Source organism: Anabrus simplex, chromosome 1 (genome assembly GCF_040414725.1).
Source record: "Anabrus simplex isolate iqAnaSimp1 chromosome 1, ASM4041472v1, whole genome shotgun sequence".
Lineage (NCBI taxonomy): Eukaryota > Metazoa > Arthropoda > Insecta > Orthoptera > Tettigoniidae > Anabrus > Anabrus simplex.
In genome coordinates this window covers 890,759,223-890,783,239 of record NC_090265.1, presented here as the reverse complement: position 1 = coordinate 890,783,239, position 24,017 = coordinate 890,759,223, and the positions used below count along the sequence as shown (strand labels likewise).

At 38.6% G+C, this 24,017-nt stretch overlaps 1 protein-coding gene across 3 annotated transcripts in view; it reads right to left on the bottom strand.

Annotated features, from left to right (window-relative positions):
- The window catches only part of LOC136857706 (inactive histone-lysine N-methyltransferase 2E), a 335,033-nt gene that overhangs the window by 129,524 nt on the left and 181,492 nt on the right, over positions 1-24,017 (bottom strand). For all 3 annotated transcript variants that reach the window (XM_067136572.2, XM_067136570.2, XM_067136571.2), the window contains exons 9-10: positions 21,998-22,246; positions 3,064-3,257 (exon numbers count right to left, since the gene is read on the bottom strand). In XM_067136572.2, coding sequence (XP_066992673.2) covers positions 3,064-3,257; positions 21,998-22,246 — 443 coding nt within the window. The remainder of the gene's footprint in view (positions 1-3,063; positions 3,258-21,997; positions 22,247-24,017) is intronic.

Below are 24,017 nucleotides of genomic sequence, written 5' to 3'. Positions count from 1 at the left end.
AGTCTATCACTGTAACTGCTATACCACCAATCGTTGTTGCAGCCTAGCAGTAGCATGGTCAAGAATGGATTTATAACACTTCTCAATAACATTACCTGAACACCACTTCCAATCTCTGAAACCAGCCTTTTCTCTGTAGTTGAAATTACCGAAATGATAAATGACAAAATTTGTGTCCCTCACACAGCAATGAGTTTTAGGGCCGAATTCATAGTCAGCACTCATATATAAGTGGAACCCTTAAGTAATAAGGGATCACTTATAATAAGTATTCACTTATATGAGTTTACATTTCATAGACAGCACTTACAGAGCACACTCATTGGTATAGCTGGAGATGTGGCAATGCTGCATATTATGCCTATGCTTCCTGGATCGTGTAGTTCTGGCTACCGAATAGTGGGATGATCTATTGGGTTTTGTTTATGGAACTTCCATAAAGGAAGGACATCGCATGACCACGCGCGTAATTTTTTAGGTTAAAAGATCGTCTGTTAATATATTGCATTTGGCTACCAGAATGGATAACAAAACAGCGAGCTGAGACGTCACCTGCAAGAACTTGCGCATAATATAGAACAAGCAGACCGACGCAGTTTCTCATCAGAATATGAATGACGTGGGAAGAAGTTGTTGTGGGCAATGCAAACTACGAAAATCCCCAGAGTCTAATTTTATTCTTAAAATGTTTATAGTTATCTAGGTACTCGATCCTATACAAATATTCATCCAAATGTAGAATATCTAGCCTTACAACTCTTTTAATGATTTGACAAGTATATCCGTAGCCGTTACGTTGTAATAGGCCTAATTACTTCCCCAACAAAATGCAAGTAGTATGTTTTGATGTGCGATATAATTTCAGAAACTACTGATATAATCTGGCAAATGATTGGTTGACTAACCTGATATAATTAGCACAAATCAACCTTAAAATAAATTATGGTAGTGCAACACGTTCATTTTTCTTATAATTCAGTACAGTTCTTTATTATTCCATAGGCCTACAGTCTTGATAACTTATCAACTTGTAACACGTTTCCAATTAATAAAGCGAAATATCCGTAATGATGATGATAATGATAATAACAATAACCTGAAATTAAGAGGTGGCATAAAATCTCAAAACAATATCTTCATTAATGGTGAGATAGTGAGTCCTCTAGAGGTTATGTTCACTCCCTCAAGCAAACGAACAAGAATATTCATAGCTCTCACTTTACTAAAACTAAACCTTCTTTAAATTGTTGGTCACATTATATTTAGACAGGATTTTCCATCTCTACTGTGTGCACGGAAATCATTCTGTGAATGAAATACAACATATTCAGCAAAATCATTATCCTCCATCTTGCTGCAACATAAGTGAGACACTTAAATGTGTGTGGGAGGTCCACTTATAGCTATAAGTGGGACACTTAAGTAGGTAATATGAAATGAAACTTGGCTTATAAGGGGCTCTTATGTATAAGTGCTGTCTATGAATTCGGCCCTTAATCAATGACACTGAATAATATGCTCCTTTTAAAGACTTTTCTAGTCATACAATTGGAATGCCATTACAAGCTACTAGTAAAACACAGTTTGTAAATAATTTACATATATATATTAATGTTGAATTTTTCTCTAGTTTCTTAGTGTATTTTACTAACAGACAACAAAAAATTCTAAAAACGGGAAATGCAACAGCAGAAAACCATGAAATTAAAAAAACTGAAGATGGTTGATAAAATAAATTTCAAAAATGTAAATGAAATAGGGCATTAAGAACAGAATGACTTCTCGCAAATACTGATGTTGAGCGTAGAAAAGAAGGTTTAGAAGCCATGTGGACGATCTAGAAATTCTGAATGATATAGTAAGTCCACACAATAGAAATTCAAAATTTTTTTTTGCTAGTTGCTTTACGTCGCACCGACACAGATAGGTCTTATGGCGACGATGGGACAGGAAAGGGCTAGGAATGGGAAGGAAGCGGCCGTGGCCTTAATGAAGGTACAGCCCCAGCATTCGCCTGGTGTGAAAATGGGAAACCACGGAAAACCATCTTCAGGGCTGCCGATAGTGGGGTTCGAACCTAGTATCTTCCGAATACTGGATACTGGCCGCATTTAAGCGACTGCAGCTATTGAGCTCGGTAAATTCAAAATTACCAGGGTCATTTATCCTGAGATAACATATGTAATGCATATATGTGAATTACCTTAGTTTGGTTCAAGGAACCCATTTTCCGCATTTAGCAGATCAATCGGGGCACATAATAAAAAACCCAGAAATTTTGAAAAATCATGGACAGTATCTACAGTGTCAATGTGATTCAAATAATGATAATGGCTAGAAATTCATACATAACCTTAAAATGTAGATTAAAAAATAACAATACTAGATGGAATGTTTCCCCCCATTTTGTTCCTGTAACAATCACACACTGCTCCTTAAAAAAAAAAAAAAAAACACCAAATTTCCCAGTGCTTAGGAATATCTCAAAAGGATATATTACCACCAACCAGAAAGGATGGCATGCAAACAATGAATGAACAACAACCAACCTTCAACAAAAGATAAAATAAAATTTTAATTGGTTTCTCTGAGATTTACTTTCTAGCAACAGCAAGAAACTCAACCTAGGGACTTCCAGATAACTGGCTGTTATTAACAACTGCTGCACTATAGACTGTTGCAGCCACACAGTAGTGGCCCCATCAAGAATTAATTTTAACTCCTTAATTATTGCTGATATGGAGGTAAGACAAACAGCCAGTTACTTTTGGAGAACAGTACATTAGGGCTCCGTTGACTTAGGTAGTTAGATGAAGAATAAGAAATGGTACCAGATGAAAAACTATAGGATACCTTACTCAGGTAGCATCAGAGGACGAGGGATTAGGGAAAAATTAATAAGGCCTTGAAATACAAACAGAACACAGAGAACACCAGAAAAATAAGTATAACTGGGTTTCTTTGGAAAAAAGAATAACAAGGCAAATGGTGTGAGTGAATGCAAAGGTGCAAACAATTATTTACTTGCATAGAACAAAATATTTTAATAACATCCATACATACTCAGATGATTCATGAAGACCATTTCTTCTTGTACTCCCACAACATTCCTTCGGATTTCCACAAGCACATACAAAACGCTGCCCTACTGGATCAAGATATCCATCATGGCTTATTGTGATCTCGTTGTTCTTCTCAACACTCGAAGTTGTAACTATATACAGATGTAGAATTCCTTTTTCTATACAATGTCTGACCTATAAAGAAAAACAAGGAATATAAAGAACACTAGTAAATGATAAGTTAAAATCTGTAAGACTGTATCAGAATAAAAAAAATAAAGGCATAACAAAAGAAACAATACATGCTTAAAGCCAAGTTGAAGATTCTACTTGAATAGGACATTAAAAACTTTCCAGTCTGTCAAACACACAAAATTTCAATAAAAATAACATTATAAACGTAACTGTAAAAAATACACACTATTACACAAAAAATGACATGTCTCGTTCTACAAGAACATCCTCAGATTCTATCAAATCACTTAAATCATGCGTAAATATGTACAGTACTGTTTAAGTTGCATAAACTTGTCAATGATAGAGACTTAGGTGATAATATGAACGAGTATTAACAAATAATGATAATTTTACAAGTACTCAACCAACACTGTATTAACATAATGAAAAACAAAATTCTGTACTTATCTGGATTGTCAAAGCTTAGCCCGTTGTCACCAAAGACGGTTTCACGACTGTGGTCAAGGAAAAGCTAGTGGAAGATTTTGGGCAAAGCATGTTGTTCCGCGGAGATAGGAGGGGTCGCAGGGGAGGGGTCGCAGGGGAGGGGCTACTGGAACGTTGTGGATCCTTCCTATTGGATAGGGGAGAGCAGGTCAGTACTTTCTCCATGTTACAATCTAGCATACTGTGCCGTGGAGAGGGGATGGCGAAGTAGGGGAGGGGCGATGCGAGTGTTGTGGAACCTTCCTTCATCTACTGGATACCGGAGAGGGGGATCAGGGCGAGAAGGCTACTAACCTTCTTCATGTGAAAATGTATGTAAGTATTAAGGATAGGTGCAAGTTAATGATTGAATAAAGTGCAGAATTGAAATGGACAGTATCTATTAGAAGTTACTCTTACGATAGATCATACTAAAAAGAGCCGTTAAGCACTAATTGAAACAGTAAGTGTTGACCAGATGTTACGTAAGTAGAATGAAGAGTGGGGAATTCTTTAAATGTGTATGATCATTTATGTTGGTTACATTAGCTTCTTTTTTGCAAACGTGAATTTCAATTGCTACCTTAATATTAAAAAATTTACTTTTGTTTTTGATGTGTAAAATTTTTAGGTCCGTGTTAATGTCAGTGAAATGGTGCAAAACTGTCATATATGGGCTCTCTGAAGGCTGAATGCTGATTATATCTTATTACATTTTTGTGTTCTTTGTATCTTGTGTGGAAATTACATATAGTTTGTCCTATATATGTGGCATTGCAGTTAGGTTCTTTGCACTTGAGTTCATAGACTCCTGACTTGCAGAAAGGGTCTTTTTTGTTTAGGTTGCACTTGCTCCCGTGTGTCTGGAGTGTGTTGTTCATTCTGAAGGCTACTTGGGTTTCCTATGTTTATTTAAAAGTTTATCTACTGTGCCCGGAGAGTGGTTGTTTGCTTTCACAATTTTTTTAATGATTTGTATCTCTTCAATGAAATCTGTTGTCCTCACCGGTATGGTATCACTGTATTCAATACGTCATAACATAAACAGCTAATTACTGACATAGAAATTGCTTGTGACTGTGTGAATGATTGCGATGTAGGCGCGAGTGATTGGGCCTGGATTCACAAGCAAAATAATCCAGCAAAATTCCATTTCAGCCGTCAATGCAGAGTCCCACTGATTTGTTGACAACTGCTTGAATCTGGAACAGAGTTAGATGTATTTTGTCAATTCTTCGGTGACGAAATCTGGATGAAGATCGTAAACGAAACTAATAAATATGCACACAATGCATTTCTGGTTGGCGGGGATTGTGGTAATACATAGCAAGATGTATCCGTACATGAAATGAAGGCTTATTATGTCCTCGTCGTAATAATGTCACAGAATACGAAACCTAACCTAAATGATTACTGGAGCACAAAGAAAGCTTTATATTCCAGTGCAGAGGTGGTTTGTTCCTCTTCATTTGGAAGACTGTTTGAAAATATACCACAAAAATAAAAACTTTAGATGGCTCTTAAATGTTGCATTCAGTTGTCAGTTTGGCCATACTAAACTTACTTTTAAATGCGGAAAAAGAATTTAAAAAAGCAGTAAATATTCCAGTGTTCTGATCCTTCAGGACACTAATCCCTTACATTAGAACTAAGCTAAGAAATATTCAGTCACAGGGGTCAAACAAGTTCTGAATAAATTCGGACTTCAATCGATTAACCGCATCAAGGGAAGCTGAAACACCAATATTAACAGCAACTACAATACCAAAGAAAATAAGAATTTTTGAGGCCTGGACAAGAGATCTACCACACCATAATGAACTTTATTGATGCATAAATGTAGATCAGCAGGCTGACGATAATTCACTTCAGCAGTGGAGAAACATCAGAAATACATTTGACAACCGTGAAAAAGCAAATACTATGTATCTGAGCTACAAGTGCCCCAAGTGAGAGAGTTTTCAACTGTCTGGGGCTCTTACAAGGAGACAGTCTGAGATCCAGAGAGGTTTAAAGACATTTATCCATGAAAACATGGAAGTAACTGAAAATTGGTCTTATTTATATTTTGTTACTTATGTTTAAGTTCGTTAATTTAGTTTGTATATATTTATTTGTTTCAAGTGGTGGTGATTATTGTTTTAAGAGGAAGTACAACTAGGCAACCATGAGTAGTATAGATAATAGTTACTTTTACGTATGCATATCATTGTTTGTTCACTGATATATTAAATTTATATAGAGATGTACTGGTTTGTACATGAACAATATTATGTTTTGACATGCTCCTTTAAAACACTGATATAAAAATTTAAGTTGTACGATCTCTTCACTTACTTTATATACTGTAGATACTTCGCCATAACATTGCAGTGTATTTCACTGTTTTCATAATCCAATATAATGAATGAATACTTTTTTTTTTTTATTTAGCGAAGAATAAATGAGTCATGATTACTTTTTTTCATGGAGGAATATTATTGTTTGTTTAATGATACATAATATAAAATATATCAGACAAAAATGGCTTGCACATACGGAATAACAGTATACTTTTCATTGAAACACTATTGTAATAATTTAGTAATTGTGAGATCTCTTCAGTTATTTAGTACAGATACACAAGTTGCCATAATCATATCACAATGCATTTCAACTCTTTCCCACGGGTTGCGTAGTAAAGCGTACTGGAGTCGCACACTGCCTCCCGCGGGTTGCGTAGTACAGCGTACTCGACTTTCAAACTGACTTCCTCTGCCATCTGTCCGCTAAACATATAATATTTTTGGAACCAGAGAATTCCCTACGCTTCCTACAGCTGGCATGCACGGAATCCTAAAAAATAAAGTGTTCTTTTATACGTTTTCTTAGATAGAATAGACAGCTGACTGAACGTAAACACACTGCAGCAACATGGCTGCTCATAACCAGTTGAGTGCGGAGGACATTTGTTACAAATTAGATCAATATGTTGACAAATGCAATGGTAGTGAGTTTGAAGTTGTAGGTATGATAATAAAAAGGGTATGAGAAGCAGGATATGAATCTGAGGGATATCAAAATACGGCACAAGAAAGAAAATATTCCTTCAGGTACAGTCTCCTTTTAAATTATTAGGCCTACTTGTACAAAACATAATTATCAGTTTTAATTCTCCAGTTAATTCTGTTTCGGACTATGAGACTATGTAATTACATAATATTCCAACTAATGTCAATTTATCTTCTGATCCCATTCAGTGAAACACTGAATTTGTGTGTCCAAGAGGAAGTATGCTTTGCTATCTAAATATCTTCATCCAATGGATCCTGAAAATTAAATAAATTGGGGTATTCAGGGTGAATTCCTGCGTTCTCTGCATTACCAAGAAAATAAGAGCCCCATCAGGTCCAGCAATTTAGAGTGACTTCAAGAAAAAGCAATTTAACATTATGCACCATAATGGATGCTTCTTGATGTATCATTATAAACCAGGGGGGGGGGGGGTCCCTGCGTGTAATTAGGTGATCTCACTGTATCATTTTAGAATAACTATAGTGTATTTTCCATTTTTACAAAATTTGAAAGTGATATCTTAAGTTGTTTCTACAGAATAAATTATTTAGTGAAGGTACTCCACAACTATACTGACAAGCAAATTATTACTCTAGGTTTTGCCAGGCAGCGAGTCAAAGATATTTGCTAATTGCTTTACGTCGCACTGACACATAAGTATTATGGCGACAAAGGGACAGGAAAGGGCTAGGAGTGGGAAGGAAGCGGCCGTGGCCTTAATTAAGGTACAGCCCCAGCATTTGCCTGGTGTGAAAATGGGAAACTACGGAAAACCATCTTCGGGGCGAGTCAAAGACAGTCCGTGGGAAAGGGTTAATACAGAGTTAATAATTGTTAGTAAAAATAAACAGACAGGTTATTTTATGTTACTTCAAGGAGCAGAGCACACTCACTATATAGATTTAATAATTGTAGCGCAAGCATCTAGATTATAGATTAGCTCATAGATTTGATAGCATCTACAATCACACTAGACTACAGGGTCTGCTATTACTGGTATTTTTGTCTTCACAAGTGACATCGGCGAGATCTGGAAAATCTCTTCTTCGTCCTTTAAACTCATTTGCAAGGCTTTCTCTCCGATATTGCGAGGCAAACTTGTTTGTATAGCTCCAGCTGCTATCTCAGGTTTCACCACCTCTATTTCAATTGATCTTGTTAAGATTCATTTAGGAAGAATATTTTCAAGGTTGTTGCCAACATCAAAGACGTAGATACTGAGACATTCTCACAATAAAACACAAGCAAGAATAGAAGCTGACAAACCACGATTTTGCCAATTTGGTTTCACCAGTGCTCGCACGGGGCAAGATGTTACCCCAATATGCTGAAAACGTAACGAAATTCAAAGATTTATAACAAACAACTTGGAGGGTGATACACAGTGTCCTTGAAAGGTACAGAGTAGCCCAGAGTAAGTCAGTGACAGTAAAAAAATAGCAGTCATTTTCAAAGACATGGTGTAATTTATTACTCCGCATGAGTACTGGATAATATTTCAGACAAACACAAAACTTACAATTATCATCACCACCGCCATCACATCAAGTTTTTTTAAAGAAAAAGGCAATGTATTTTGCACAAGTGCACATTGCTGAGAAAGATCACAGTTCTAGCTTCCAAAAAATATAAGAACTATTAATGTTGCAAAAGTTCAAAATATGAATGCAATCTGCTCGTGAGTCCCAAAATCCAAATTCATTATCCCCAAAATCTTCAGATGTTGGGCTGTATAGGCAGTGCTCGTAATCGAGTAACAAGTTCTGATACTGAATAAAGTAGGAAGAAATACAATAAAACCAAAATTATATGTAAGAAATTGGTAGCCGAAGAAAAAAAATAGAATTTGGAAATGATCAGAATCATTTAAAACATAAGGATGACATTATTAAGCAGTGGATGGAGGGGAATGGACAAATGGAGAGGAAATCTAAGGTAACAGGCAATGGAAGATTTAGTGTGGGAATGATTCATCAGTGCCCATTTGAGAAACCTTGCGGTTAGTGGAACTATGCTACAGAATGAGGCTCTTGCTGTTGCCAAATCACTTGGCAACACCGCCTTTAATGTATCAACTTGGTGGCTGGAGAGTTTTAAAACAAGACACAATATCGTATAGAATGAAGTCGGTGGAGAGTCTAAAGACGTGGATGGAATGTAGTAGCTGAGTGGAAATCGAAGCTGCAAAATTTAATTTCTAGCTATGAACCTAAAGACATTTTCAACGCCGACGAAACAGGATTGTTTTTTCGAGCCTTGTCTTCAAAGTCACTTGCGCTTCTTAGGGAAAAGTGTGGTGGAGGTAAATTGTCGAAAGAAAGACTTACAGTATTGTTGTGCAGTAAAATGGAGGGGGAAATGGAAAATTCCCTGGTAATCAGGAATTCAACAAAAACCAAGGTGTTTTAAAAACTTGGACTTGTGCAAGCTTCTGGTAACTTGGAGGAGCAATGGTAAAGCCTGTTCGACTAAAGCTCTAATGGAATGAAGGCTGAACGAATTTAACTGCAGGATGAAGAACGAAAATTGCAATGTTATTCTTATTTTCGACAATGCCACTTATCACCCACATGTGTTGCTTTTCCTAAGTCAAGCTAGCCTGGTTTCAACCTAACACAACCAGCATTATTCAACCTATGGACCAACAGTGATTTACACCTTTAAATCTTTATTGATGCAGTCACTGAATAAGAACGTTGATACAGCTGACAACACCTACTCCCTTGCACGCTCAGTTTCCATACTGGATGCTGTCAACTGGATCAGTTTGGCTATGAAGCAGATCAAACCTCGAACAGTTGTAAAGTGTTTTGCTGCAGAAAATGATAACGTTGGCACACCTGAGGAAGTGACTGAAAATGCTGTAGTGATATCTACGCTGAGCCAACAACAGAATTTCGTATGTAAAGGAGGCAAATATATTCACAGCGACGACCAGCTTGCTACTCACTACAGTTTCCAGTCTGCTGTACAGCTTCTGAAAATCCGCCGTCCAGAGAATGAAGAAGATAATCCTAGGGACAAAGACCAAGTAGAGGAGGAGGAGGAGGAGGAGGAGGAGGAGGAGGAGGAGGAGGAGGAAGTCAGGAAAAAATACGCACTCATGAACAAGCTATTGTATGTGTCAGGGACATTATGAAATTTGCTGTCAAGTCAAATTCACCGCGACTTCTTGAGCTACTGTACAGCACAGAAGACTGCATTGAGAAAGACATGACATCAAGAAAGATGAAACAGGTTTCTTTGTTAGACATGTGGAAGAAGGAATAATTTGACAAACATGGATATTGGTAGTGAACCGAATGAAGTAAATATCATACTAAATTCTGGTGTCAGTAATGACACCTTGAGAATGACAGTGGTGCAAGTCATTATTATTGTTTGTATTACTACAACACTAAATTCATATAATCCAATAATTAATTTTGTGCTGACTCCAAATTTCACTCCTCCTGCAAATAAATCCGAATTGTTTCCTGCGAAAAATATTAAGGGAAGTTATAACTGATTTTAAAACTTCTTCAGTTTTGATTCTATTTTTACCGAAATAGAGATATGTACATGTATTGGTTCAAATTTTTTATTTCAGCTTTCTCTTATATAGTACTAGCAAGTTACCCAAGCTTTGCTATGCTTTTAAATTGAAAGTTCAACATCACAGAGCTAAAAAAAAAAATCCATCAGGGAGGGGTAAGCAACTGACTGTGTTAACACATTGGAAGCAATGATGGATTTATGTATTGCGTTATATGTATACAGTAGTTTGTTTATTTAACATGAGGAATACGGCAGAAATTGTCCGGTTTTCATTGAGTGCGGTACATACAGTACATGATATAGATATATATTGGTATTACATACAGTACATACTGCACATAATATGTTGAGTGTGTTATAGTGCAGGCCTATGAGAGAGTAATAAAAACCTACTGTACATCAAGGCGACGATCTGGTGTTTGAGTATACATAAGAAAGGGGGGAAAAAAAAACATGAGGATTACTGCAGTCACGTCCTAGTTCGTGAACCATAGGCAACAGCTGAGTGGCCCAAAAAGTGGTCCTGAGAGTCAGGATACCAGTTGCCATGGAATGGGAGTGGGCACCTAGGACATATTCTGAGTCGTGGCCCTCCTTGTGCTCGGGTGGCTAGGACTATACAATACACCGGTGGTCCATAACCCGTTAGAGGAGAGATCCTCACTTGGACTATGTGCAAGTAGGGTAGCATCCTGCTTCATGAATTTACCGAGCTCCGAACATTTTAAGCAAGCCTCGGACCTATGGGAGTAATGGAGTCCCACTCCCATTTGACAGGCAAGGGACTCCTTGGAAACAACTTGGCGAACGAAATGGAATTCGATGGGGAGCTATCAATATTAATGGGGCTTATGGAAGAAAGAAGGTAGAACTGGCTGAGTCAGCAAAGAGGATGCATCTGGATGTGCTAGGAGTAAGTGATATTCGGGTAAGGGGAGATAATGAGGAAGAGATGGGAGATTATAAAGTGTACTTGGCGGGCGTTAGAAAGGGAAGGGCAGAGTCTGGGGTAGGGCTCTTTATCGGGAATACCATTGCACGCAACATAGTTTCTGTTAGGCACGTCAATGAGCGAATGGTGTGGGTATATTTGTCAGTTGGAGGAATTAGGACAAGAATTGTGTCCACGTATTCACCATGTGCGGGTGCAAATGAGGATGAAGTTGACAAGTTTTATGAAGCATTGAGTGACATCGTGGTCAGGGTCAACAGCACGGATAGAATAGTGCTAATGGGCGATTTCAATGCGAGAATTTGGAATAGAACTGAAGGACACGAAAGGGTGATTGGTAAATGCGGGGAAGATATGGAAGCTAATGGGAATGGGAAGCGTTTGCTGCACTTCTGTGCTAGTATGGGTTTAGCTGTTACGAACACATTCTTCAAGCATAAGGCTATTCACCGCTACACATGGGAGGCTAGGGGTACCAGATCCATAATAGATTGTATCTTAACAGACTTTGAATTCAGGAAATCTGTTAGGAATGTACCTGTTTTTCGTGGATTTTTCGATGATAAGACCACTATCTGATCTGTAGTGAACTAAGTATCTCTAGGCCTACGGTAGAAAAAGTGAAATCTGTATGCAAACGAATAAGGGTAGAAAATCTCCAGGACGAGGAAATTAGACAGAAGTACATGGATATGACTGGTGAGAAGTTTCGAACAGTAGACAGTAAGCAATAAGAAAGTGAATGGGTGGCATACAGGGATGCTGTAGTAGAAACAGCAAAGGGAATGCCTAGGAACAACTGTGTGTAAAGATGGGAAAAGGCGAACATCTTGGTGGAATGATGAAGTGAGAGCAGCCTGAAAACGTGAAAAGAAGGCTTATCAGAAAAGGCTCCAAACAAGGGCCGAGGCAGACAGGGATTGGTACGTAGATGAAACAGAGCGAAACAAATAGTTGTTGAATCCAAAAAGAAGTCATGGGAAGATTTTGGTAATAACCTGGAAAGGCTAGGTCAAGCAGCAGGGAAACCTTTCTGGACAGAAATAAAGAATCTTAGGGAGAGTGGGAGGGAGGGAGGGAGGGAAAAAGGATATGAACAGTGTTTTGAGTAATTCAGGTGAACTCATAATAGATACCAGGGAATCACTGGAGAGGTGGAGGGAATATTTTGAGCATCTTCTCAATGTAAAAGGAAATCATCCTGGTGGTGTTGCGAACAGCCAAGCTCATAGGGAGGAGGAAAATGATGTTGGTGAAATTATGCTTGAGGAAGTGGAAAGTATGGTAAATAAACTCCACTGTCATAAAGCAGCAGGAATAGATGAAATTAGACCTGAAATGGTGAAGTATAGTGGGAAGGCAGGGATGAAATGGCTTCATAGAGTAGTAAAATTAGCGTGCAGTGTTGGTAAGGTACCTTCAGATTGGACAAAAGCAGTAATTGCACCTATCTATAAGCAAGGGAACAGAAAGGATTGCAACAACTATCGAGGTATCTCACTGATTAGTATACCAGGCAAAGTATTCACTGGCATCTTGGAAGGGAGGGTGCAAACAGTCGTTGAGAGGAAGTTGGATGAAAACCAGTGTGGTTTCAGACCACAGAGAGGCTGTCAGGATCAGATTTTCAGTATGCGCCAGGTAATTGAAAAATGCTACGAGAGGAATAGGCAGTTATGTTTATGTTTCGTAGATCCAGAGAAAGCATACGACAGGTTTCCGAGGGAAGAAATGTTCACTATACTGGGGGACTATGGAATTAAAGGTTGATTATTAAAATCAATCAAAGGCATTTATGTTTACAACTGGGCTTCAGTGAGAATTGATAGAATGGTAGAATGAGTTGTTGGTTCAGGGTACTTACAGGGGTTAGACAAGGCTGTAATCATTGACCTTTGCTGTTCGTAGTTTACATGGATCATCTGCTGAAAGGTATAAAATGGCAGGGAGGGATTCAGTTAGGTGGAAATGTAGTAAGCAGTTTGGCCTATGCTGACGACTTGGTCTTAATGGCAGATTGTGCCGAAAGCCTGCAGTCTAATATCTTGGAACTTGAAAATAGGTGCAATGAGTATGATATGAAAATAAGCCTCTCGAAGACTAAATTGATGTCAGTAGGTAAGCAATTCAAGAGAACTGAATGTCAGATTTGTGATGCAAAGCTAGAACAGGTCGATAATTTCAAGTATTTAGGTTGTGTGTTCTCCCAGGATGGTAATATAGTAAGTGAGATTGAATCAAGGTATCGTAAAGCTAATGCAGTGAGCTCGCAGTTGCGATCAACAGTATTCTGTAAGAAAGAAGTTAACCCCCAGAATAAACTATCTTTACATTGGTCTATTTTCAGACCAACTTTGCTGTACGGGAGCGAAAACTGGATGGACTCAGGATATCTTATTCACAAGTAACAGACATGAAAGTAGCAAGAATGATTGCTGGTACAAACAGGTGGGAACAATGGCAGAAGGGTACTCGGAATGAGGAGATAAAGGCTAATTTAGGAATGAACTCGATAGATGAAGCTGTACGCATAAACCGGCTTTGGTGGTGGGATCAGGTGAGGCGAATGGAGGAGGATAGGTTACCTAGGAGAATAATATACTCTGCTATGGAGGGTAAGAGAAGTAGAGGGAGACCAAGGCGACGATAGTTAGACTTGGTTTCTAGTGATTTAAAGATAAGATGTATAGAGGTTTAGTAAATTCACAGAGGCTTGCAGACTGAACGCTGAAAGGCATAACAGTCTATAATGATGATGTATGTAAAAAAAGGCCAGTGATGTATTTAAATGGTGGTTTTGAAATAATATTACCGAAGTTGATGCCAGGTAGTGTTATCGTGTTAGACAATGCTTCTAATCTCAGTGTGAAGTCAGAACGTATCGCAAACAAATCCTGGAAGAAAGCTAAAATAATCTCCTGGTTGAGAAGTAAAAATGTAACACGTGACGAAGGACTAGTTAAAACCGAATTGCTGGAATTGGTGAAGATTCACAGGCCTTGGTTCAAGAAATACGTATGGAAATAGATGAGTTAGCTGAACAAGCGGGCCACACTGTACACAGACTGCCCACATATCAATGTGAATTAAACCTAATAGAGACAGTGTGGAGCCAGATCAAATCGTCGCTGCCAAGACAAAACTTCATATGTGAAATATTTTAGCTTAGAACTTTGGCCGGTAAGTTTCTGTCATCTAAGGTGCAATATTGTGTCAAAATCATCAAGGCATTCTCTTTCTTCATAATGTATGTGCTGCAGGTCAGTATATCTCCAAAAATATTACCACATATGAGGTTTTGTCCCGGCAGCGATAAAATGTTATGTTGCCAGCCTTAATACCACCTTCAAACTTTGTGACAGCAGTTCGTGAGGTGACAGATGGTGGTGGGAACACCATCAGTTGGTAACAGTCTATACTCATATCGAAATCTATGTTGTGCTAGTGTAATGGATTTTATCTCTGCGAGCGGAAGCACACAGAACACCTTCTGCTGTGGAGTTCACATGGTTACTGGCGCGCATCTCGTGAACAATGCAGTTATGCGCATGCGCATCTGGTACCACCGCCACCGCAAGCGAACACAGAAAACATTGTGAGTTACCCTAGTTGTAGAAACAACCCGGCAATAAATACAGTAGAAATCTGTTATAGTGAGAATTCATAACGGCGAAATTTTACTCGTTATAGCGGATTGTCATTATATCCGATTTTTTGTAAAAGTCGGGAAAACCCCCATACACATCAAAATCAGTGTGAAATAGCAATCAGTTTGTTCAAAACTTGCATTTGCGCGGATAACATCCACACTACGGCTTACTTGTGTGTTTTTCGAAATCTGATACTACGTGAAAGTGTGTGTTTAATTTCATTCTGAAAAATATATATTACCGCATTTCTCCAAATCCATGACTACTCCCACTTTTTCCTTCAAAAAATTTTAATCACGCTTAAAAAGTGCTTTGTAAAATCATATGAATGTCTTTCTTATACAGTATACATTTTAAACTATTTGTAGACGCCGAGCATTGGCTTTAGTTATGTCGTATTTTTTTTGGGGGGGGGCCATACAATTATGCTATATTTCAGCGGGTTTAATAACCATTAACTTAATTGGCATCATAATATCAAAGGGAACTCAAAAGTTTGCCGACAATACACATTCCATGCGCCTCTACAATACGACGAACATCAAGAGACTATTCTTGCTTACTATAAAACTGTTTCCTTCATTCAGGCGCTACATGCACGTCTTGCTTGCCGGATTCGGCCAACTTCAGCGGCTAGCGATGTACAAAGAGGTCTTAATCGCGGACTTTGAAAGTCAAAGAACGAGTTTATTGCGCTGCGGTATGGCAATTCTGCTTTTGCATTTTTGTGCACATACCTCACAATTTCATCTTCGACTTCTTTAAAGCATCCTTGTTGCGGGCCACTGAATACATTTTTTTGTGCAGTACGCATTTTTAAGCTATCTTTGTCTTCACGTCAACGCCGAATATTGGCTTTAGTTAGGCCTATGCCGTATTTTCTTGCGGCTGCACAATTATTATACATTTCCGAGTGTTTAATAGTCATGAACTTAAAATTGGCATCATAACATCGACGAGAACCCGTTGCAAATTTGCCGGCAATTCCTGTTCCACGTATCTTTGCAATACGACGATTCATCACAAAATATTCCTGCTGTCTATAAAACTTAATTTTACTAAGCGTCAGGTACAGAAGACACGTTATAACTCTGCTACTGAGTAGCCATGGTCTTTCGAAGAAATCGAAGTCTCGCATGTTTTGATGCCATTCTGCAGACTTGAGATACTTTTTTTTTTAGTGGATAACAGAATGTCATTCTCTCTTCAATATTTCGTTACACAAAGGCACTGTACAACCGGTCGCCGCGGCTAGCAATGTATGATAAAGAGGCTGTTGTTTATTGTCAACGAGTTTTGTGTGCACGCAGGAGGGAGGGGGATCAGCGTGGTTACTGCGGTACCGTAGTTGCCAGTGGTGTTCATTATTATCAGGCCGCGAATGCAAAGCGACCCTTGCTCGATTTTTCACACAAGATTCTGAGAAAAAAAGTCGTCTTGGATTCGGAGAAATACGATATCACTCCAGAGGCTTCTGTGGCAAACATTTCAGCTTACTTCTTCAAACGGCATCACCTAATCTAACCATATATGTATCATGAAAACCTATTAGAAACGCATGTAGGGAAATGATAACCTCCTCGCTAAAAATTGACATGGGAATACCTTTCCGAAATTTAACAAGACGCGAAGAAATATAAACTATCCTCTGAAATCAGTGATGTACCCTGCCATATCTTGGGGTGTATCACATTCTTACTTAATTTCAGTATACGGTATACCATTAAAATTAAGCGATCGTTTACTTCAGCCTTTTTTTTTTTTTAAACGAGTTAACAACTGCTATCGGCCGCGTTATTTACGCATTTATTACGAAAACATGTTATCCTCTTTCATTTCGAATTTTCTTTAGAAAACAGCATTCGACGGGTATTACTAATCGACTCCAATATCGCCTTTGAATGTTGACGAGAGAGCTCGCAAGTGCACATAGAGCGAAAATTATACCGTACCGAAGATGATCGATCGCATTTCGTGGCAAATGTTTCAGTTTTGTTATTCAAATATCGTCACCTATCCTAACTTATCTGTACTGTATGTATGATGAAAACATACTTCAAGCGCCAGTAGAGAAACTATAACCTTCTCGCTATAAATTGACATGATAATAGCCTTTCCGTAATTTACGGGACGCGAGAAAATATAAACTAACCTCGTAATCAACGACGCACTCTGCCATATCTTGAGGTGTAGGCCTATCTCATTCTTACGTAATTGCAGTATTTGGCATTAAAATTAAGCGATCGTTTATTCAGCGTTTATTTTGAACGAGTTAACAATGGTTATCGGACACGTTATTTACACATTTATTACGAAAACATGTTCTCTTCTTTCATTTCTTGCGGAAGAGTAGGCAACGAGTATTACTAGTAGACTCCGACATTGCCTTTGAATGTCGACGAGAGAGCTCGCTGGTGGGCATAGCGAGAAAACGATACGGTACCAAAGACGATCGATGGCATGCAGTATAATGACTGCGTGCATAAGTATCAGCAACGGAAAAAATTCGAGCGCGCAAAATCGCTCATAATAGCGGATGCGTCAGTGATTGGGCTCTCGCTGTAACCCAAGGATAATACACAGTTTAATATAGGAATTTTGAAGGGACGGACAAAAGTCGCCGTTATAACAGGTTTCTTGTTATATGCCGCACTCGCTATAGCGGACTTCTACTGTATCTCCATTATTTCTCAAGTTATTAAATTTTATATTATTATACCTTAAACCCGGACAACCTTGTACATATGTTTATTTTGAAACAAAATGCAGACCTATAAATAGCACGAGGTTACACAAATATTTTACTCTGAATTTGACCACTAGTAATTATGGCTTCAACAAGAAGTGAGCTGAGTGGTCTGTGATGTGTAGCGAGCGTTTGCTGCGCAGAAAACACTATGGCAACTACCCCCCCCTCTCACGTACAGTATATGTTAAGGAATAACAGAAGACAAGAGGCACAGTTCTATCAAGCTGTCATTCTAGGGAGGGAACGTTAAGATACGAATAATACAAATATTACAAAATTAGCTATCATCAAACTAACATAATGGAAGATTATAATCAGAATATGGTGGGACTTAGTTTTAGTTGATCAAGTGACACACGAGTATCCATCTATGAGGAAAACCGTGAAGTGGCATAAGAAATTGTTTCTTCACAAGTTGGACATTTACAAGAGCCTGGTCATTTGGAGAGCGCTAATTGCGGGGAAGAGAATGTCGCTTCTCAATTTCTGTATCGTGTTAGGTCGCGGCCTGACAGAACAGCTCCAATTCCATGCCTCATTCACACAGAGGGTAAAAAAAAATCCTTTGCCCTTTAGGCTAAGAGACACATTTCATTTCCAAGGTTCGATCGACAGGCAAGAAAAAATATGCTATAGCTGGCGTCAACTGAAGTCCAAAGCTGCCCCTTTGATGGTACACCGGTAATTAAATGAAGAACTGAGGAAAATATCCTTTCGTGTGTGAACACTTCCCCTCTTTCCCCCCTCTCAATCTCCGTTCTCATCCTCAACCTGGCGGGTAATATAAGAGGCATTTGTAACATATTTGACATCAAAGGGACCGCTCAGAACTTGAGTTGATGCCGAGTATACCTGGCGAAGATCCAGAAAAAGTGTGTTAAGAAAGATGCAAGGACAATGCTTGCTGCCTACGGAAATGTGCCCTTCTGCTTCAACCCGTTTATTTTTTTCTTTTCTTTGCTATTGGCTTCACGTTGCACCGACACAGATAGGTCTTATGGCGACGATAGGATAGGAAAGTCCTTCAAGTTGGAAGGAAGCAGCTGTGGCCTTAATTAAGGTACAGCCCCAGCATTTGCTTGGTGTGAAAATGGGAAACCATGGAAAACAGACATACCATAAGTCAATATGTAAAGGTAGGATACAAGTACATTTTATAGTATTTCAAGAAAATATTTTTTGCAAAACAATCAGTAAAATACAACATATGTTCGAGAAAATATGCAAGAAATCTATGTCCATAATGTGTGGTCGGCATTTACTGCTCAACTTGTCGTCCATAATGGGAAAAAACAAAAATTGCAATTACAAAGCAGACAATATTCTTCCATAATAGACAAGAACACGCAAGAAATTCACATGCAACATCAGAGTACCAGCTTATGCCATAGCTACTTCAAAATGGAGAGCAACTACAGTGGAACCTCGATTATCCGTTCCCAGAAAATACGTTTTCCCGGAATATGCGTTCAAATTACGTGGTGCCGCGAGCATCGTAATTAAATCACGTTGTAAAAGTCCCGCATTATCCGTTCCTCGAAGAAACGATTTCCCGGATCAACCGTCCAGAAATTCCAGTCCCATCAACGCTAAATCCTCGGTCAATCTTTTTTTAATAAACTGTATCTCACGAAAAGACGGTTATGGCATACTTGTGGATCTTGACGTTAATGCCCCGTCATTGCGATGTTTAGTAGGGCAAGTACTGTACCGGTACTGGAAAAGCGATCGGCGGTTAACTTGCATAAGGGACCATCTTAGCATCGCATTCGGGGGAGAGAATCTCGTAAAATCATAAAGCAGACAGTGGCCACAACAATTGTAAGGAGACACGGCCCATTTCGACAGCTCTGCTTGAAGACGGAACGAGTTTCGTCAAATGTTCGCGCTTATAAAACGCCCATATTATGTCCAGGGTTAGATGTTTAAATTTTTACACTTTTTCGATCGTACTGCCGAACAGGTTTTCGGCACTTTGCTCAGGGCACTGTACAGTAACTGGGCTTTCAGGCAGGAATCGAAACTGCTCCTTCTTAACACAAATTCAGTACTTTTTATATTATCGTACATGATTATGTTAGCAAGACCAGAACAGATGTTGCACCTTACATTAAAAAAGAAAGCCATGGGAGGTCTTGGGATTGCCTATTACTGTGCAAGTCCTAATGTAAGACTGGGAATTTTACGTTTTCGTGTTAAAATACCAAAAAACCACAGTCGTTTTATTTGCGCACGTTACATTTAAATCGATTGCATCATTTCCAACTCGTACTGACGTGCAGCGAGCGCGGTTTCCAGATGACCTCAAGGTCACGAATAATCGTAATTTCTGAAGTTGTGATGATATTTCTTTTATCTTTGCAATTTGATTGGATTTGTGACGGGCAGAATTGAATATAATGCATTCGAGAACTTTTAAGGATCGATACTTACATTCGAAACCATGTTTTCGAGTTCAACATAACCTTTAAAAGTCGATGTAGGCCTAATTTGCGCGGTACGAGATTTCCAGAAACTGACTACGATCAGTATACCGGAGACCAAATTACAATGAAAGATTAAGAAATGAAGGGATTTCGCCATCATGTTGGGTGCTTTTGTATCTAATGTGCTTTATTTCTTTAGATGAGAGGATTAAAAACTACTTGTGGTCGATTATCGTTTGGCTTGGCGTTATTAGATTTTTCAAGAGTTTGGCTAGCCTAATCAAAGTTGCTGAACTGAAAGAAGTTTTCACGGGAAACTAACTAAATTTTCCCCGGTAAAACTCAATGTAAAGTATCGAGCTTTTGACTCGTGTGCCGGTAATTAATGCGGTTTCGCGGTCTAACATGCCTGCTTCTCATCCAGAGGGCCCGGGTTTGATTGCGACCAGGTCAAGCAATTTTACCTGGATATAAGTCTGGTTCCAGGTCCACTCAGCCTACGTGATTACCTTTAATTGTGGAGCTATCTAATGGTGAGATGCCGACCCCAATCTAGATAGCCAAGAATATCGGCCGAAAGGATTCGTCGCACTGACCATGCGTCACCTCGTAATCTGCAGGCCTTCGGGCTAAGCAGCGGTTACTTGGCAGGCAAAGTCGCACTGGGGCTGTAGTTTGGTTTGGTTTAGGAGTTTCTGTAAGATTATAATTATACATATTTCATTTTTGTGATGTTTAGCCAAATTGTTGATGGTTTTCATTCATTCCCAGATTTTCCGTTTTCCCGTGTTGTACGTTTTATTTTCATGGTCCCTCGAAAAACGGAGAATCGAGGTTTCACTGTATCATGTATTTCCTCAATTTAAAAAATGCTACACATACTTGATCAACGGGAACAATTCCAATGTAGCTGCTGGTCACTGAACGTATATTCCTTTTACAGTGTGTGTCCAAACTGTGTCCTGTTTCTCTACGGGGCCAGGTATGAAACTAGATGAAACTTCGTAGCAGAATTTTACGATTTGATGCCCTTTCTGACATGAATCTCATCAGAGGAGTTCACAAGATAAAATGAATGATGTGATATGATAGCAGGAAAAGAGAGAGAGTGAAACTCGGTGCCAGCACACAGCCTATTCTTGTCGAATAGCACCAAGTGGTCTGCTCAAACTTAAGGTTCCCACCTGATGGATGTATCACCATCATCCGTGTCATATACCCTCACTCCTTATGAACATCGTGGTGAGGTCTGGAATTGAATCCAGGCTTTTAGCACGCAATCTAATGATAGAAAATTGTATACCACACCTCTCCTACACTGACGGCCAACATTCTAATGCTGAATAGAGAAAAGAAAGAAATGGGTTCAACATTTTCATTCAGCCTGCACTGACAAAGGCTGCAACTGAAAATTTAGGGCCCTTATCTGCTGTATGTGTACACTATGGATTTGATTTTGTATGGTAAGTAGTTGCTCTCCATCATTTGGCTACATGTATATACATTTTGCTCCTTGCTGGCTTTTTCTACCTAAGCATTCAACAGTAACTTGATGTAATTAACGTTTCCCTTAATCAAAAGTGAACATGAACTGGACTGAAATGAAGCAGCAATATTTATTAATAAAATCATCAGAAAACAGTTTCACCCTTTAATTGACCTTTGTTACAAATTACAGCCAAAAAAACTTAGGTTATTTTACAATGCTAGAAATGAGTTATATTAAGTTGCTACTGTATTTTCTGAATCCTGTAACCAGGCATAGGAGACAATATACAGTATTGCTTTACTTACTTTTGATGATAAGATTCTTTTTTAAGGGGAAAAATATAATTGGAGATGTGGGAGATAAATTATGTTGACATTTTTAATACCTTTATGTGGGATCACCATTCAAAACTTACCTCTGCATTGGGCTTACAGGATCGCCGGATAAACCTTGCATCATTCCCATACGTTCTTGTATCAACACATACTTCTGGTCCATCTTTAGGTAGCCGATAGAAGAACAGAAATGGACCTGGAGGAGGACGAGACCTTTTCGTACTTGGAAAGGGCAAGGGAGAAGACTTCTGTTGGCTAGATAGCATATACTTCCCGCGCAGTTCAATAACAGGCACATTGGTAGATAGCATCACATTCGCCACGAGTATCTAGGACAGAATGAAAACCCACTAGAACATTGGGAAAAGATAGAAAGATAATGATGAAATGACAAAGTGAACAGAGTTTAAAAGAAATTGACAGAGAGAGAGAGAGGCAGGGGGATAATTATGTAAAAATCTGATAACGATGGTCAGAAAAACGAGACAACTGTAGTAGCAACACAAGATGATCAGGTATTCAGGTATGCTTTAATCCGGAGCGTGGTGTTTTTACTATGGGCTGGTGCATGCTTATTTGCTACATTTAGGTCAAGGTCAGGTCCATTATGGTTAACCATACAACAGTAACACAAAAAAAAAATTAAAAAGTTGGTGTTTAACCTTACCGTCTTCATTCTGCACAAATTTTCAGCACCTTGTTAGGAAATTATTCATCACTGGCTGTAGCTTAAGTTGAGAAATCCTGGCAATTTCCTGACAAATCTTATCTTTGTCTTGTACACAGTATTTTTAATTTTCCCAGGCAAAAAAGTTGGGAGAGTGAGGGGCCCCAAAATACCTTACAAACAACTGTGTTCTGTGGAAACAACTGGTAAATCTCTCTTATGAAATTATTTTCAGTGGCAGAGTCCTGCTGAAAAATGCAATATCACACTCTCCATCAGTCAATTCTCTGAAAAAAGAGGGTTACTACGGTATTCACATAACAGAATTAGCTGAATTGACCAAAAAAAGTCCTACAGTTCTTTCACCACTGATAGCACACTGCACACAAATTCTGCATCATGTACAATGTCAGCTTTAATAGCACTCAAGAAAACAACTGTTTTGTGTACACATACAACCATGGAGGTACAACCAGGTTTCATCAAGAATAAGTGTTATAATTTAGTAGCCTTTCACAGACACCCACATGAAATTCCCAATTGCTGTGCAAAACGAAGTGAGTTTTTAGAAGAATTTTCCAAACTATGACGAATTTTTCTTCAGTGGGAACTCTACACTGCTATTTGTAGTTTCTTGAGCTAGATACTTCCAGTTTCCCGAAATTTATTATAAAGATACTGGACTGTTTTAAGACTTGAAAACTCTACAACCAGGATTCTTTCCCGAAACTGAGTTTGAAACTCACGAGCTGAGTAAGTACACACAGAATGGCATGCTGTGCCGCTGAAAACACAAGTCATAGTCCCCTTTAGTAGTAATTTTGAATTTAGAAAAGGGCAGGGAAAAAAAAAAAGGCCACATATACATTCTCTCTCTCTGAAACATCTGAATTATAACTGTAATAACAGACACATGTAGAAAGTCAGCTACAGTGACCGTCATAATGTTTCGGACAGGCAGAGTTCCTTTATATTTAACATAAAAAGAATAACAACAAACACATATAATTTAATTTTCCTTACTCCAAAATGAATAGTTACACATACAGATACCAAAAATAAATATGCACTTCATTTCATGATACACAAAAAAAATGCAACTTACGAATGTAATTACAATAATAGAAAATTGCCTGTTCATAAATATTCGGACAAGAGTCCATATAGGAATATTAATACTTCGTGATTCTTTCCTTCCTGCAAAGCACTTCAGTCAGGCGTCTCAGCATGCTCTCTACAAGGTTTCTTGAGGTGGAATGGGACAATTTTTCCCACTCCCCTTGCAGTCGTCTCTTCACACCAGCTTTGAAATTCATGGGAAGTTTCTAGATGTTTTTCAGTATATCCCATATATTCTCCATGGGGTTAAAGTCAGGACTTTGTGTGGGGAGGATTCACAACTTTAGGACAGTTGTACAACAACCATAGCTGTA